The following is an 18,033-nucleotide window of genomic DNA, read 5'->3' on the forward strand; positions in this document are numbered from 1 at the left end:
AGGAAACATTTAGCTAAAGGAAATCAAGATTGAATTAGGGGAAATGCAATGTTCATTTTGAACTGTCAAATTATCAAAGCAGAATTTCCCCTGCCCTCTTATACAATGGTCATTCTTCTAATACGTTATTTTAAAGTCCTCATAAATTAGCCATTTTCAGTTTGTTCCAGAATAGGCCAACTCACATGGACCCACACTGCTTGGTATTCCCACCTTTTTAATTCTGGATCCCCTGAGATTCTCAGTTCATAGTTCAACAATAGAGGAACACCGTCAAGCCATTAGTATCTGAAACCTCATTTAGTGTTCAAACATAGTCACTTTCCAGTTGGCAGCACATTTCACCATTCACCATATTCACTAGTTGTGTCTTTATATACAAAAGTACTCCCCCTTCCCCACCCTCATGCTTTCCTTCAAGCACGTATATATGACACCTCCTTTTCTTTTTCTTTCTTCTTACAAATCTGATGGAACAGTTGTCTGCCTTAGAGTTGCTCAATCTGATATATCTGTGTGTGGTTTTCTTTTTTTTTTTCTTTCCTATGAACACCTGTAAGAAAAGGAAGAAGCAGCAGCAGAAGTGAAACTTGCTCAGCCTGAGATGGGATTCCTGCAGCCTGGAGGTGGCATTTCGTTTACTGTGGCAGTTACATAGCTTCAGTTTATCTACTCTGATCAGTAGCCTGTTTATCCCCACCAGGTGCTTTTGGCCCTTTGGGCTGCCACATACTGACCTGGTTTTTGGCTCATGGTGTTATCTGGTGGGGTTTACTTCGGGGAACCTTTTTTTTTTTTTTGAGACGGAGTCCTACTCTTGTCACCCAGGCTGGAGTGCAATGGCGCGATCTCGGCTCACTGCAACCTCTGCCTCCCGGGTTCAAGCGATTCTCCTGCCTCACCCTCCCGAGTAGCTGGGATCACAGGTGCCTGCCACCATGCTTGGCTAATTTTTGTACTTTTAGTAGAGACGGGGTTTCGCCATGTTGGCCAGGCTGTTCTCGATCTCCTGACCTCAGGTGATCCGCCAACCTTGGCCTCCCAAAGTGCTGGGATTACAGGGATGAGCCACCACGCCTGGTCACTAATTGTTTTTGTTTGTTTGTCTGTTTTGCCAACCTGTTTTTAACAAAAAGATATTGGTATTTTAAAATTTTCAGTAATTAATGCTTTTACAAGTCATAAGCATTATAAAGGATCTTAGAATGACAAGCTTACATAAAATTTTAACCCCAAATTTACTAAACACTGTTTGTTGCTAGAAAACTGGCTTCTCTCAATTTTTGTCTAGTTATTGGCATTTCAAGACCAGACTGGGCAACAAAGTGAGACCTCATCTCTACAAAAAATTAGCCAGGTGTGGAGGCGTACACCTGTGGTCCCAGCTACGTAGGAGGCAGAGGCAGGAGGATCACTTGAGCCCAGGAGGTCGAGGCTGCATTGCATCTTGGGTGACAGAGTGAGACCCTATCTCAAAACACACACACACACACACACACACACACACACACACCCCAACATCTGTGGCTCATACCTGTGGTCCCAGCACTTTGGGAGGTTGAGGTGGGCAGATCGCCTGAGGTCAGAAGTTTGAGACCAGCCTGGCCAACATGGTAAAACCCTGTCACTATTAAAAATACAAACATTAGCTGGGCATGGTGGCAGGCGCCTGTAATCCCAGCTACTCAGGATGCTGAGGCAGGAGAATCACTTGAACCAGGGAAGCGGAGGTTGCAGTAAGCCGAGATCATGCCACTGCACTCCAGCCTGGGCAATAAGAGTGAAACTGTCTCAAAAAAAAAACAAAAAAAAGAAACCCAACATTTGTTATACATTACTTACCTTTAGTTAGATACCATATTGTCTCTTGAGTATATCTAGGTTAAAAGATAAAAGTTGATAGGTAAAAGGTAGGAAAGACTGCTGAGTGAGATCCTCAGGGCAAGAAGATACTGTTGGAGGAGGGAGTCTATGGAATTGGGCCAAAAAATGGTCAATTCCAAGGGAAAAGAAACAAAGATCATTTATATGTACAGGACAGAGATAAGAAATGATATTCTAGAGGTATAATTAAAATTTTAAAAACTCTTATTTTATGTGGCAAAAAAAGGAAACTGAAGTGATATATTTAAAAAGGATGTGGAAAGTTCAGGCAAATGCTAAATTATAAATTCTTTATGGCAGTAATCCTATTTTGTTTTTAATATCTCTCTCACCTTTACCCTAGCATGCACTAGCATACATAGTAAAATGTAACCATCCTGCATACATTGCTTTTTACCAAAAAACCTGAGAGTTCCTCTTATAGGCTAATATACCTACGAAGGATATGTGTGATTCAGAGGCAATAATTTTTTTTAATCCCTGTGCTCACTATAGTAACCTTGATAGCTCTTAAAAGAACAGCCTGGCTGGGCGTAGTGGCTCACGCCTGTAATGCCAGCATTTTGGGAGGCCGAGACAGGCAGATCGCTTGAGTTCAGGAGTTTGAGACCAGCCTGGGCAACAAGGCAAAACCCTCTCTCTACAAAAAATACAAAAATTAGCTGGGTGTGGTAGCACATGCCTGTAGTCCCAGCTACTCGGGAGGCTGAGGTGGGAAGACCACTTGAGCCTGGGAAGTGGAGGTTGCAATAAGCTGAGACCGTGCCATTGCACTCCAGCCTGGGTCTCTGTCTCAAAAAATAGCTAAATAAATAACAACATCCTGTGTGGCCATAAAAAAGAATGAGTTCATGTCCTTTGCAGGGACATGGATGAAGCTGGAAGCCATCATTCTTAGCAAACTAACACAGGAACAGAAAACCAAACACTGCATGTTCTCACTCAATAGTGGGAGTTGAACAGTGAGAACACATGGACACAAGGAGGGGAGCATCACACACGGAGGCCTGTCGGGGGCTACGGGGAAGGGGAGGGAGAGTATTAGGACAAATACCTAATGCATGTGGGGCTTGAAACCTAGATGACGGGTTGATAGGTACAGCAAACCATACCTATGTAACAAACCTGCACGTTCTACACACATATCCCAGAACTTAAAGTAAAAAAAACAAAACAAAATAACATCCTGAAGCTGAGGCTGTATTTTCTCAATTCACTGTCAGTGATTCATCTCTGGCCTTCCAGGGTTAGCTCTTGAGGTGAAAATCTGACAGCAGTCACAGTCTTAATCTTCTTTTGTCTTCTGCCTTTGCTAGGATTCTACCTCTTTCCTGCACCAAATAGCTTCCTTTCTGTTTTTACTATCTCACATACTTGTTTGTTTCCTTCTGAGTAGAGGATGGATGGGGTAGGGAATCTTCCCTAATTCAGAGACTCAGAGATTGAAAAGTATTGTCAACGGGCAGAAACTGTTGTTAGGACTATTAACAATATTTTCTTTCTGACTGCTATTGTGATGTCTCAGCCAATCCATAGAGGATATTATCTTGTTTGATAACAGAGCCTTTACTTTGAAACCAGCATATACTTATTAATACAGAACCCTAGCTAGAATTGTTAGGACCCCTGAAAGCTTCTAGTCTATCTTTTTTTTTTTTGAGACAGAGTCTCACTCTGTCACCCAGGCTGGAGTTCAGTGGTGCCATCTCAGCTCACTGCAAGCTCCGCCTCCCAGGTTCACGCCATTCTCCTGCCTCAGCCTCCCAAATAGCTGGGACTACAGGTGCCCACCACCGCGCCTGGCTAATTTTTTTTGCATTTTTAGTAGAGATGGGATTTCACCGCATTAGCCAGGATGCTCGTGATCTCTTGACCTCGAGATCCACCCGCCTCGGCCTCCCAAAGTGCTGGGAGTACAGGCATGAGCCACCACTCCTGGCCGCATCTAGTCTTTTATTCTACTTTCATAACTTCCCGAACACCAAATCAGACAGTGCTTGACACACAGTGGGCCTTCAATGACTGTTTAAACATTGTCTTTGTAGCTACACTGACCTGGATTTATATCCTGGTTTTGTCACTTAGCTGTGTCACTTGGTTCCCTCATTTGTAAGATGGAGCTATAATTCCTGTCTTTTTTTTTTTTTTTTTTTTTTTTGGGGACAGTGTCTCACTTTGTCGCCCAGGCTGGAGTGCAATAGCAAGATCTTGGCTCACTGCAGCCTCAACCTCCCAGGCTCAAGTGATCATCTCACCTCAGCCCCTGAGTGCCTGGGACTACAGGTGCATGCTACTATGCCTGGCTAATTTTTGTATTTTTTTGTAGAAATGGGGTTTTGCCATGTTGCCCAGGCTGGTCTCGAACTTCTAGGCTGAAGCAGTCTGCCTGCCTCGGCCTCCCAAAGTGCTGGGATTACAAACATGAGTCAGTGTGCCCGGCCTATAATTCCTATCTTTTAGAATTGGTATGAGGCTAAAGTGAGAGAATGTGTTGAAAGCACCTACCACAGTGTCTGGCACGTAGTAAGCCCATTTCCTCCTCCCTTTTAATAAATCAGTGTCCTTGAGAAGATTTCCTGCTCTTTCAGTCATCCATCGTTTCCCTGACAATCATCCACATTGGAACTCCTCCCAAAACTTAAGGCTTCTTGTTCCAACTTACTTATAGTTATTCTTCTACTCTTATTAGAGAGAACGTTCTTCATAATTCATTATGGCTTATTTTTGTAATAAAATGAAAGGAGAAAGCTGTTATAAAAGGTTAATAATACAGAAGTATATAAAAGTTGAAAGGTAAAGTTTTCCCTCCTTTCTCTTTCCCTCTTCTCCATTCTAGACAAAATATTTTGTCTCTCTCAATCTAGTAAGTGGCAAGAGAATACAATTCAGATTTCTACTGTTATCTGCATCAGTAGATACCTGGGTGTTTGACTGTCCATTAGGTAGAATGCATAGAGACCATTCAATATATTCTTATCAACTTGTCGGTTACCTAATCCATTGTCATTTGAGATAGAAGAGAGTTCAGATCCTTAAAGTCTTCATGCTTGTGAGTTGAGAATCAGAGCTAAAGCCTTTGCTTTGGGGTGTTTGGGATTATAAATATTCTTCTACTTTTAGCATGATGGTCTCATGCTTTCTCTGGCTATTGAGGGCTATGACTGTGATTCTGTTTTTTCTAAGTCTTATATCTGGCCTGAGTTACACACTGATGCTTTTACTAGGTAGGGAGATGAGCTCGTATCCATTCAATGTTGACTACTGGGATAAAACTCTGGTTTGCCTTCACATTGATCCCTGTTTCTTTGAGGCATGTTATAACCTAGAAACATGTTATAGCCTGTTTGGTTGCAGCTCCCCCTTGGAAAGCATATGTACCAACAAGAGTCAAGGTATTTTCTTTTTTTTTTTGAGATGAAGTCTCGCTCTGTTGCCCAGGCTGGAGTGCAGTGGCACGATCTTGGCTCACTGCAACCTCCACCTCCTGGGTTGAAGCGATTCTCCTGCCTCAGCCTCCTGAGTAACTGGGATTACAGGTGCCTGCCACCATGCCTGGCTAATTTTTGTATTTTTAGTAGAGATAAGGTTTCAGTATATTGGCCAGGCTGGTCTCAAACTCCTGACCTTAAGTGATTCACCCGCCTTGGCCTCCCAAAGTGCCAGGATTACAGGCATGAGCCACCACACCCAGCCAAGTCAAGGTATTTTCTATACAATAACAAAAATAGGGAAGTATTTTACTTAATATGTAATTAATATTTAAGAGTGATGGTTCAGGGAACTATTTAGAAATGAAAAAGAATCAGCCCTGTGTGAAAACAAACAGGAGAAACCTTTCAAATGCCCCATGAGAATGTCACGAGAGGAGAACTAGAAGTAAAGTAGCTAGAATATGGGGACAAGGATAGAGGTCAAGGCTGTCCAAGGGCAGGACAATTATTAATATATAGTTGTGTACTTTTCTATGTGATGTGAACCTGAGGATTCAGAACTCTAGAGAAAGCAAAGACATCTGCTACCTACCAACTTTAGCCTGCGTACATAACTGTTTTCTGGCTTTTTGTTTGTATGTTTGTTTATATTTTAGAAATAGGGTCTCACTCTGTTGTTCAGGCTAGAGTGCAGTGACATGATCACGGCTCACTGTAACCTCAAATTCCTGGGCTCAAGGGATCTTCCTGCCTCAGCCTCCTGAGTAGCTGGGACTATAGGTGGATATCACCATACCCGGCTAATTTGTTTTACTTTTTGTAGAGATGGAGTCTCGCCATATTGCCCCGGCTGGTCTCAAACTCCTGGGCTCAAGGGGATCTTCCAGCCTCAGCCTTCCAAAGTGCCAGGATTACAGGCATGAGACACTGTGCCAGGCCACTGTTTTCTGTTTGAATTATCAGTTAGTATAATCATCCTTTGTTATAATAGAGTTTTAGTAATGTGCCATGAGCTACGGAGTAAGTATTCTTCACCTATAAGAGTCAGTATTCTTAGGAAGGGGTCAGCCTTCGTCAGTGATTGAGTGATTACTTCTTGGTATTTAAAATAGTGTCACTGTCTGGGCACAATGGCACATGCCTATAATCCTAGCACTTTGGGAGGCTGAGGCAGGAGGATTGCTTGAGCTCAGGAGTTTTAAGGCCATCCTGGGCAACTTAGTGAGACTTTGTCTCTGCAAAAAATTTAAAAATAAATAAAATAGGCCGGGCGCGGTGGCTTATGCTTGTAATCCCAGCACTTTGGGAGGCCGAGGCGGGTGAATCACGAGGTCAGGAGATCGAGACCACGGTGAAACCCCGTCTCTACTAAAAATATAAAAAATTAGCCAGACGTGGTGGCGGGTGCCTGTAGTCCCAGCTACTCGGAGAGGCTGAGGCAGGAGAATGGCATGAACCCGGGAGGCGGAGCTTGCAGTGAGCCGAGATTGCGCCACTGAACCCCAGCCTGGGCGACAGAGCAAGACTCTGTCTCAAAAAATAAAAAATAAATAAATAAAATAAAATAGTGTCATTTTACACTTTATACCCAAAACAAAACCAAAGAAGTATATTCTGGTGTTTGTAGAGTAGCAAGCTCCTTTCTATTGCATTTCTTTTTTCTTTTTTTTTTTTTTTTTAAGACGGAGTTTCACTCTTGTTGCCCAGGCTGGAGTGCTATGGCATGATCTCGGCTCACCGCAACCTCCGCCTCCTGGGTTCAAGCAGTTCTGCTGCCTCAGCCTCCCGAGTAGCTGGGATTACAGGCATACGCCACCACCCCGACTAATTTTGTATTTTTAGTAGAGATGGGGTTTCTCCATGTTGGTCAGGCCGGTCTTGAACTCCCAACCTCAGGTGATCCGCCTGCCTCAGCCTCCCTAAATGCTGGGATTACAGGCGTGAATCACTGCACCCGGCCTCTATTGCATATCTTAATCGTGCCAAGAAAATGGGTGGTAACAGATCAACTTCTGTAAATTCCACGGATTTATGCAGAATGCATTCTGCAAGAGAAATCTCTTTAGGAATTCACTGTGACTCAATATAGGAATTATGGGTTACTGTCATGATTCCTTGAGATTCTTTTTACTTGATTGAGTTAGGAGCAAAATGCTTACTCATTGCTTTATTTTTGGAGTAGAGGCAAATGCAATTTCAGATAAATGTGTGGGATAAAATGTGCGGGATGGGAGTTGAAAGAAGATTTTACATATGCCGATTGAAAGTGGCTTTGAGCATCATTTCTTCATTAATTCATTCCATGTTTATTTATTGGATGCTTACTAAGTGCCAGGCACTGTTCTAGGTGCTAAGAAGGTATGTAGCCATCCATGAAACAGTCTGAGGTCAGACTTCCTTCTCAGGTGGCCATGCTAAGGCCCGTAACAGCTCTGGCTTATCCTCTTTATATTAATTTTTATTTTTTCACTCCCTGTCTCCAGGAGACAGTGTTGGCTTCCTTTTTTGTTTATAACCGTCAAGCATGAGTCATCCCTTCACTGAGTATTGCAGAATCGCATATCACATTCCAGCCTAATTTGTACTGCTGCCAGGGTCTCTGCCAGCAGCTCTTTGCCTATCTTCTGATAATCATGATACTCAGAGCAGTGAGACCAACTGCACACGTTGGTCAACTGGGGAAGGGAGAAGAGAGAGCATGATACCTGTTTTCTATCCATTTTTGTTTAGTACAAGGTATATTTAGGAATGGGCAGCTTCAGGCTGGGCGTGGTGGCTCACGCCTGTAATCCCAGCACTTTGGGAGGCTGAGGCGGGCGGATCACGAGGTCAGGAGATCGAGACCATCCTGGATAACACGGTGAAACCCTGACTCTACTAAAAATACAAAAAAATTGCCGGGTGTGTGCCTGTAGTCCCAGCAACATGGGAGGCTGAGGCAGGAGAATGGCGTGAACCTGGTAGGCGGAGCTTGCAGTGAGCCAAGATCGCACCACTGCACTCTAGCCTGGGCAACAGAGCGAGACTCCATCTCAAAAAAAAAAAAAAAGGAATGGGCAGCTTCTTTGTGGGTGCCAATATATCAGGCCATACTCTACCATTAGAAAGCCCAAAATCCATGGCCGGGCACGGTGGCTGGTGCCTGTAATCCCAGCACTTTGGGAGACCAAGGCGAGCGGATCACCTGAGGTTGGGAGTTTGAGACCAGCCTGACCAACATGGAGAAACCCCGTCTCTACTAAAAAAACAAAATTAGCCCCGCGTGGTGGCGCATGCCTGTAATCCCAGCTACTTGAGAGGCTGAGGCAGGAGAATCGCTTGAACCTGGGAGGCGGAGGTTGCAGTGAGCCAAGATTGTGCCATTGCACTCCAGCCTGGGCAACAAGAGTGAAACTCTGTCTCAAAAAAAAAAATAAATAAATAAAAAATAAAAAATAAAGCCTGAAATCCCTTTTTTTTTTCTTTTTTTTTTTAGACAGTGTCTCACTCTGTTGCCTAGGCTAGAGTGCAGTGGTGTGATTCAGCTCACTGCAACCTCCACCTCCCAGGTTCAAGTGATTCTCATTCCTCAGCCTCCCAAGTAGCTGAAACTACAGGCATATGCCACCATGCCCAGCTAATTTTTTTTTTTTTAAGACAGGGTCTCACTCTGTCACCCAGTCTGGAGTACAATGGCATGATCTCGGTTCACTGCAACCTCCTCCTCCTGGGTTCAAGTGATTCTTCTGCCTCAGCCTCTTGAGTAGCTGGGACTACAGGCTTGTGCCACCACGCCCGGCTAATTTTTGTATTTTTAGTAGAGACGGGTTTCACCATATTGGCCAGGCTGATCTTGAACTCCTGACATCGTGATCCACCTGCCTCAGCCTCCTAAAGTGTTGGGATTACAGGCATGAGCCACTGTGCCCAGCCTAATTTTTGTATTTTTAGTAGAGACTGGTTTTGGCCATGTTGGCCAGGCTGGTCCCGAACTCCGGCCTCAAGCAATCTGCCCACCTCAGCCTCCCAGAGTGCTGGGATTACAGGCACGAGCCACTGCGCCTGGCTTCCAAAATCCATTTCTTTAATAATGAATTTACACCTATGAGCAAATAAAGTCAACTGGTCTCTTAAAAACAGTATTGGGCCAGGCATGGTGGCTCACGCCTATAATCCCAGCACTTTGGGAGGCCGGGGCAGGCAGATCACCTGAGGTTAGGAGTTCAAGACCAGCCTGGCTAACGTGGCAAAACCCATCTCTACCAAAAAATACAAAAATTAGTTGGGCGTGGTGGCACATGCCTGTAATCCCAGCTACTCAGGAAGCTGAGGCAGGAGAATCACTTGAAACCAAGAGGCAGAGGTTGCAGTGAGCCAAGATCGCACCACTGCACTCCAGCCTGGGTGACAAAAGCGAAACTCCATCCCCAAAAAAAGCAAAACAAAACAAAACAAAAAACCAACCACATTGGTCTTACAAATGGACTTGGCAGCTTTGGCTGATGTTTCTGTTGTGCACACAAAATGGTCCTTTGAGGAAAACCTGAAAATTTATTCTAGAATTTTAAGACAATCCATCAGAAAAAACAAACAAAATTTTTCCTGAAATTTCGAAACAATACTTTGGTTTTGAATATTTAGGCTTTCCTTTCATAAGTTTGATTGGTTGATTTATGTCTTTTAAAAATATGTATTTAGGGCAGCTTTGTAATATAAAAAATATTTCCACCTATAATTCTTTACTTTCATGTAACTGTTCTCTTTTCTTTTTTTTTTTTTTTTTTTTTGAGACAGTCTCATTCTGGAGTGCATGGTGTGATCTCAGTTCACTGCAGCCTCCGTCTCCTGGATTCATGCAATTCTCCTGCCTCAGCCTCCTGAGTAGCTGGAATTATAGGTGTGCACCACCATGTCCAGCTAATTGTATTTTCAGTAGAGACGGGGTCTCTCCATGTTGGCCAGGCTGGTCTTGAACTCCTGACCTCAAACGATCTGCCCACCCCAGCCTCCCAAAGTGCTGGGATTACAAGTGTGAGCCACCACACCCAGCCTAATGTAACTGTTTTCCTTTCTTGGAATTCTTTTCAGTCTTTATCTCATTGTTATATGTGATTATAATGTTGTCATTTATGCAGTTGTATGTTCTATTTTAAACCTTAAAATTTGTTACTTACCAACTTTTTGAATATGCCTGACTGAAATGATTCATACTGTAGCATGTGTGACTCAGGGTAGTGAAAGGGGGTTTGTTTTGAATAGCAAGATGAGCATCAGACTAGTCTTCCAACCAGAAAACATTCCATGCAACTTGAGACACAGATGAAACAGCAAATTTCTTCTTGGCTTGGGGTTGGATAAAGAGTAGATTGACTTATGTAGTGTTTGCTAAAATGACAAATGGTGAGATGCTAAAAGCACTTTGAGCGTTAGGGAGTTCAAAGTGGCCAGGCAAATTAAAGTTATGTGACCTACCTGAGAATATAGCATAGTTCTTTGTGAGAAAAGAAAGTGAGATATTTGTGCTTTGTTGGGAATAAAAAAGATTTTAAAAACTCAAACAAGGCTGGGCACAGTGGTTCACGCCTGTAATCTCAGCACTTTGGGAGGTCGAGGCGCAGATCGCTTGAGCTCAGGAGTTCAAGACCAACCTGGGCAACATGGCAAAACCCCATCCCTACCAAAAAAAAAAACCAAAAAAGAATGAAAATTAGCTGGGTGTAGTGGCTCACACCTGTAGTATCAGCTACTCGGGAGGCTGAGGTGGGAGGATCACTTGAGCCTGGGAGGTTGAGACTGCAGTGAACCTTAATTGCACCACTGCACTCCAGGCTGGGCAACAACACAAGACCTTGTCTCAAAAAAAACACACAAACAAACAGAAAAACTTTTATCAAAAATACCTACTGCTCATGCTGGGTGTGGTGGCTCACACCTGTAATCCCAGCACTTTGGGAGTCTGAGGCAGGTGGATCAGTTGAGGTCAGCAGTTCAAGACCAGCCTGGCCAACATGGTGAAACCCCATCTCTACTAAAAATACAAAAATTAGCCGGTCGTGGTGGTGCGTGCCTGTAATCCCAGCTACTCGGGAGGCTGAGGCAGGAGAATTCACTTGAACCCAGGAGGCAGAGGTTGCAGTGAGCCGAGATCATGCCATTGCACTCCAGCATGGGTGACAGAGTGAGACTGCATCTCAATCAATCAGTCAATAAACCTGCTGCTCAAATAGGGTAAGAAATAAAAACAGCATAAGCATCTGAAAGAAACAAAATTGTGTATCTTTTAGGCTTCAGACAAAGTAAATATTCAACATCTCATAACTGTTAAGGACACAAACTGGAGCATATTTGTGTTGAGTTCTTTTATAACTCTAAAATATGCTAGAATTCTGTGGAAGATTGATTCTATGTTTGCAGACCCTTGAAGACATCAGGAGTCTGTATACCTACAATGGTAATATATTAATATGTGTGAGTCCCTAGTTAACCTTTTACACCTGGAATGCCAGGCAAAGTAGACAATGTCAGAGACACAGAGGAACAACCTATGCAATGGATGGAAATGCAGTAGATGGACATATGCTGTTGTATGTTTGGAACCTTCACAGGAAAGAAGTAGAACACAAAGTGGAAAGTGCAGACTAGGCAAAGGACCTGTGGAAGGTTTGTTTCTAAACCTCAAAGATCTTTTTTATTTTTAATTGAGACGGTGTCTTGCTTTGTCGCCCAAGCTGGAGTGCAGTGGGGTGATCTCAGCTCACTGCAACCTCCGCCTCCCGGGTTCAAGCCGTTCTCCTGCCTCAGTCTCTGGAGTAGCTGGGGCTAGAGGCGCCCACCACCACACCCGGCTAATTTTTGTATTTTTAGTACAGATGGGGTTTTGCCATGTTGGCCAGGCTGATCTCAAACTTCTGACCTCAAGCGATCCTCCTGCCTTGGACTCCCAAGGGCTGGGATTACAGGCGTGAGCCACTGCGCCCAGCCTAAAGATCATTCTCGAAACTCACTTTAGCAAATTGAGTATTTCAGTTAGGATTAGGTTCAATTGTGAGTAACAGATCATCAAACAAACAAACAAACAAACAAAAAAACCCAAAACTCAGGAACTTAAAGATAGAGTTTTTGGGGTTTTTTTTTTCTTCCTTACATGAAGTCTGAAGCTAGGTAACTGAGAGCTGGTGTGGCAGTTCTGTGATCACTAGAGACCTACGCTCCCTCTTTCTTTTGGTGTCATCATCTTTAGTGCTGGCTTCCACCCTCAGGTTTGCCTTAGGGCTGCTGAGTGATCACTGCTGTTCTAGCTGTCACATCTGTGCTCCAAGCAGGAAGAAGTACAAGGCCAAAGGACATATTTCCTGGTAGAATCCACCCCCTGTACCCTAAAGGGCTTTCCTGGAAACCCCACCCACTTATTGGATACCCCTATCTGTAAAGGACATTGCCTTCCCTTATCACATGGAGACTAGATATTGGATAGGCAAACCTTGGTCTCTGCCATACCAAGTGATCGTATTCCTAAAGGTATTACTTAGACTTAGGTGGCTAAGACTTTGGGATACCTACAGACTCAGAATAGGACCATAATAATGTTTGGTGAACCTGGCTTTTCGTTTCCTGCTTAACTGATTAATTCAACAGTATTTAGGACTTACCACATGCTAGGCACTGGAGCTACAATAGTAAGCAAAATAGACCAGTCCCTGCCCTCAAAGAGTTTACAGACCCATGGGGGAAAGAAGGGTTTTAAAGAAGTGGATTATAAATATGTTGAACCTTAAGAAAAGGGAAGTAAAGTGTGCTTGGTTGGGACTGTGTGATAGGAAAGGCTCTATAAGGATATGTCATAACATATACATCAAAACTTAAAGGATGCTTAGGAGTTAGCCAGGTCAGAATGGCAGAGATGGAGGTGTCAGAGGAGAGCAAGAAGGGGAGGAGTGCCCCAGGTCGACTCACTCCCAGTCTGATAATTTCCATTACAATTCCTTTTTCTTCCATTATTTGTCTTAATTCTTCATCAAAGGGAATCAGTGGGTATGTCTAAGCAATAAAGGAAGGCAGAGATCAAATTTTTTTTAATCTGATGGCTAAAGGGGTTGCCATCCTTTCTACTTCTTTGTTTTTTCACTCTCTCTAGATGAGTGCCTGCCTTCATAGGCTGCACCAGGGAGTATTGGTAACTGAGGAAGGAGGTGGATCAATGGCTGGGGTACTGAAGTCCAATTGTTCCATTGTAGATCAGGATTTTGGTCTCAGTGTGGGACTTTGGGGAGACAAGGATTGGTTCTGACCCTGAGGCACTGATATATGACTGCCTTCCCCTTCCAGGAAGTGGATGTTGTGGTAGCACCATGCCAAGGCCTCCGGCCCACAGTGGATGTTCTGGGTGACTTGGTGAATGATTTCTTGCCTGTGATAACCTATGCACTCCACAAAGATGAACTCTCTGAGAGGGATGAGCAAGAGCTTCAGGAAATCCGAAAATATTTCTCCTTTCCTGTATTCTTTTTCAAAGTGCCGAAACTGGGCTCAGAGATAATAGACTCCTCAACCAGGAGAATGGAGAGCGAAAGATCACCGCTTTATCGCCAGCTAATTGACCTGGGCTATCTGAGCAGCGGTCACTGGAACTGTGGGGCTCCTGGCCAGGATACTAAAGCTCAGAGCATGTTGGTGGAACAGAGTGAAAAGCTAAGACACTTGAGCACATTTTCTCACCAGGTGTTACAGACTCGCCTGGTGGATGCAGCCAAGGCCCTGAACCTGGTGCACTGCCACTGCCTTGACATCTTTATTAACCAGGCATTTGACATGCAGCGGGACCTGCAGATCACTCCCAAACGTCTGGAATATACTCGAAAAAAGGAGAATGAGTTGTATGAATCATTGATGAATATTGCCAACCGAAAGCAGGAGGAAATGAAGGATATGATTGTTGAGACACTTAATACCATGAAGGAGGAACTTCTGGATGATGCTACTAACATGGAGTTTAAAGGTAGGTCCCAGAGATCTTGTTGAGGTGCTGGCACGGGAGGAGTCTCTAACCATTTTCTAGCTGGAAATTGAGAACGTTAATTCTTAAGGTTAAAGGAATCTCAGGGTAACTTCATCCACCCCACTGTTATCAGCAGGAGCCCACTATTTAGCCAAGGTGGCCTCTCTTGCTCTCAAAGATCATCGTGGAAGATTCCACCCTCATTCCTTCCCAAGAACATGAGCTCAACTTTTGGTAAATTCATCCTAATAGCTCCCTAATCTCCACTTTCTGCCTATACCCCCTCAACCCCTAATGGAGCTGGAGAAGAGCTGCTTGGAGAATGTTACTAAATTGTGCTTTAACCTTTGCTCCTGCAGAATGGATCATGCGTCTTTATTGGTTCTTTTTGTCTCATGGTCTTATTTCCTTTCAGGCTGCTTCTGAAGCCCAAATCAGGAGGATTTACCAAAGTTGTGTTTTTAGCCTTTTGACAGTCCTATTCTTCACAAATGGCTACTAACAAAATTGGGTGAAAGTGATTGGTCAGGTCTTTGGTTGTCTGAGATGCTGCTGATTTTGTATACTGACTTCGGTATAAACCTCTATGCAAGATTAAAATGACATGGTTTGCACGTTACCCTTTAGAGTCTCAGTTGTGAGTATCCTAATTCCTTGGGAGGCTTTCTGGAAATACAGATGCTCAAGACCACTAAAGATGACTGCAGACTTACTCAGGATTTCTGACATGGGACCCAGCATCAGTATTTTTAAAAAATAATCTCCCTAGGTAGATTCTGCTTATTTCCTTTTTCTAGATGAGGGACTAAGGCTTAGAAAGATTAAGTAATTTGCCCAAGGTCACACAGCTAGTAAATATTAGAGGCAGGATTTGAATCCAGACAGTCTGATTCCTGAGCCCATATTCTTAATTTCCGTCCTTTACTGCTTCTTAATCTGTTTCCAGTTACTGATGCCACCTTCTTCCTGGTACCCACCTTCAAAACCTCAGCGTGGTCTTGAATTGTCTTCCCTTGGCTAATCAGTTGCCAAGTACTGATTAATTTTTTTTTGAGATGGAGTCTCACTCTGTCACCCAGGCTGGAGTGCAGTGGCGTGATCTCGGCTCACTGCAACCTCCACCACCCGGGTTCAAGCAATTCCTCTGCCTCAGCCTCCTGAGTAACTGGGATTACAGGCATGCGCCACCATGCCTGGCTAAATTTTTTTTGTATTTTAGTAGAGACGGGGTTTCATCATGTTGGCCAGGATGGTCTTGACCTCGTAATCTACCTGCCTCAGCCTCCCGAAGTGCTGGGTGGTGTGAGCCACCACACCTGGCCTTGATTAATCTTCTTACATATTCGATACCTACCTGTGCTTTTCTATTCTGTCTCCTTAAGTCTAACTGAACTATTGTTATCTAACTGATCTCCCTGACTTCTTTCTCCAGTTCACCTTTACTGGCTCCCTATTTCTACAGACTAAGTTTAACTCCTACACCTAGTATTAAAGACCTTCCAAAGCCTAGCCCTTACCAACTTTTCCAGTCTTATTTCCTCACTATGCACTTTCCTGTATTTTCTATGTCAGTTGGTCTTAACTTCTTTCTGTCCTCCATACGCTCCCTTTACTTTTTCTTTGCTAAAACCCTGCCTTAAACCTGGAATGTCTTTGATTTGTCTGTGAACTTCCAAATCCTACCTACCCATCAGGGCCTGTCTCCCAAATGCCATTTTTCATGAAGTCTTTAATTTTCTCCTTCTTTTTTTATTTTTGGGACAGGTTCTTGCTCTGCCATCTAGACTGGAGTGCAGTAGTGCAGTCATGGCTCACTGCAGCCCCAATCTCCTGGGCTCAAGCAATCCTCCTGCCTCAGCCCCCTGCAGACCTGGGACTACAGGCACATGCTAGCCACCACACCAGCTAACTTTTTGTATTTTTTTTAGAGACAAGGGTTTCACCATGTTGGCCAAGCTGGTCTTGAACTCCTGGCCTCAAGCAATCCTCCCACCTCGGCCTCCTAAAAAGTGCTGGGATTATAGGCATGAGCCACCACACCTAGCCCTGCTTTAATTTTCTTAGCTAATAACAATTGCAGTCATTTGAAATCCCATAGCATTCCATCTGTAACTTATTTCTGGCATATTTCACTTTCTATCATTTATTATAGTTATTTATGTACTGCTGACTACTTCCTAAAATCCTAGAGTTGAAGGAGGGTAAGATCTGGGTCTTATTCATCATCATATTCCTTGCAGCAAATAACACAGACTCTTGTATACAGTACATCTTTGGAGAATCAATGGGTGTGTGAATGATGGTATCTAGTTTAAGTTACACTTACAAATACAAAGGAAGTATGGTTGACTTTAGCAAGCATAGGTTGCCTGATTTCTTATAGTCATTCTAAAGATGAACAGAGATACCTCTTTGGTGAATTCTCCACTGCCAAGAGGAGTTGTTGAGAAGTGTTACTTGCAGTGGAAATCTTAGGAAGTCTTCTCAATATTTGATTAAAGACACCAGAGCATCACTGCCGGCATCATATTACACAGAATGGAGGTCAGGACAGCTAGGTTGGGCAGACAGTAAAGTATTCGATTGTTCTTACCTTGTTCTAAGTGCTGAGTATCCTTGAAACAATAAGAAGATTTAGAAGCAAGCTAGCACATATTCTATGGAGCCAGATTTTTTTTTGTGCGTGTGTGCGTGTGTGTGTGTAAAGACGAGGTCTTGCTATGTTGCCCAGGCCTGTAGCGATCCTCCTGCTTCAGCCCCCACAAAGTGCTAGGATTACAGGTATGAGCCATCGTGCCCAGCGTAGAGCCAGGTTACTATTACTGTTTGTTTTAAAATAAAGACAATGCATATGTGCTAGGTATCATGATATTCACACTTTATAAAATTTATTTTTAAGATAAAACCTGTATGTATAGTACTTAACTCAGAGTTATAAAGACACCATCCCCCAGCCACCCAGTTCTTCTCCGTATGTTCTTCTGCACTTGTCTTTTTCATTTAATATGTATCTTAGAGGGCATTCCATAAATATTCATACAAATTTGTCTTCTTCTAATGGATATGCCTGAATTTATCGGACTATTCTCTCATTGGTGGACATTTAAGCTGTTTTTGTTTTTTATTTATTTTTATTTATTTATTTATTTTTTGAGACAGGATCTTGTTCTGTTGCCCAGGCTGGAGTGCAGAGGCCTGGTCTAGTCTCACTGCAACCTCTGCCTCCTGGGTTCAAGGAATCCTCCCACCTCAGCCTCCCTAGTAGCTGGGTCTAAAGGTGTGCACCACCACACCCGGCTAATTTTTGTATTTTTAGTAGAGACAGGGTTTCACCATGTTGGCCAGGCTTATTTGTTTATTTTTTATTTTCTCTTTCACTAATGCAAACTATACTGCATTAATCATCATTGTACATATACACCTTGGGACTTGTAAGGGTATATCTCAAGAAAAAGAATTCCTAGAAGCAAAATAGTTAGATCAAAGGGTATGTAGATTTTTCTTGGTTGGTTGAACATTTTAATAGATATTGCCAAATTTCCTCTGAAGAAGTGGCGCCCATTTAAGTTTCCACCAGTAGACAAGAGAGTGCCTTTTTAGGAGCACATCTTTTTGCAAGTAGTTTGACTTCTCTCAAGTTCTTCTGTCCTCTGATTTACAATATTAATAGATGTTCTAATCCTAAGAGATAGTGTAGCATGGTGGGGACAATTGAGTTTTACTTTTTATTTATCTAGTAATTGA

General features: G+C 43.3%; 1 protein-coding gene across 2 annotated transcripts in view; it reads left to right on the forward strand.

Annotated features, from left to right (window-relative positions):
• The window catches only part of DSTYK (dual serine/threonine and tyrosine protein kinase), a 69,167-nt gene that overhangs the window by 27,943 nt on the left and 23,191 nt on the right, over nt 1–18,033 (forward strand). For both annotated transcript variants that reach the window (XM_030813129.1, XM_030813130.1), the window contains exon 3: nt 13,620–14,289. In XM_030813129.1, coding sequence (XP_030668989.1) covers nt 13,620–14,289 — 670 coding nt within the window. The remainder of the gene's footprint in view (nt 1–13,619; nt 14,290–18,033) is intronic.

This window comes from Nomascus leucogenys, chromosome 5 (assembly GCF_006542625.1).
Source record: "Nomascus leucogenys isolate Asia chromosome 5, Asia_NLE_v1, whole genome shotgun sequence".
Taxonomy (NCBI): domain Eukaryota; kingdom Metazoa; phylum Chordata; class Mammalia; order Primates; family Hylobatidae; genus Nomascus; species Nomascus leucogenys.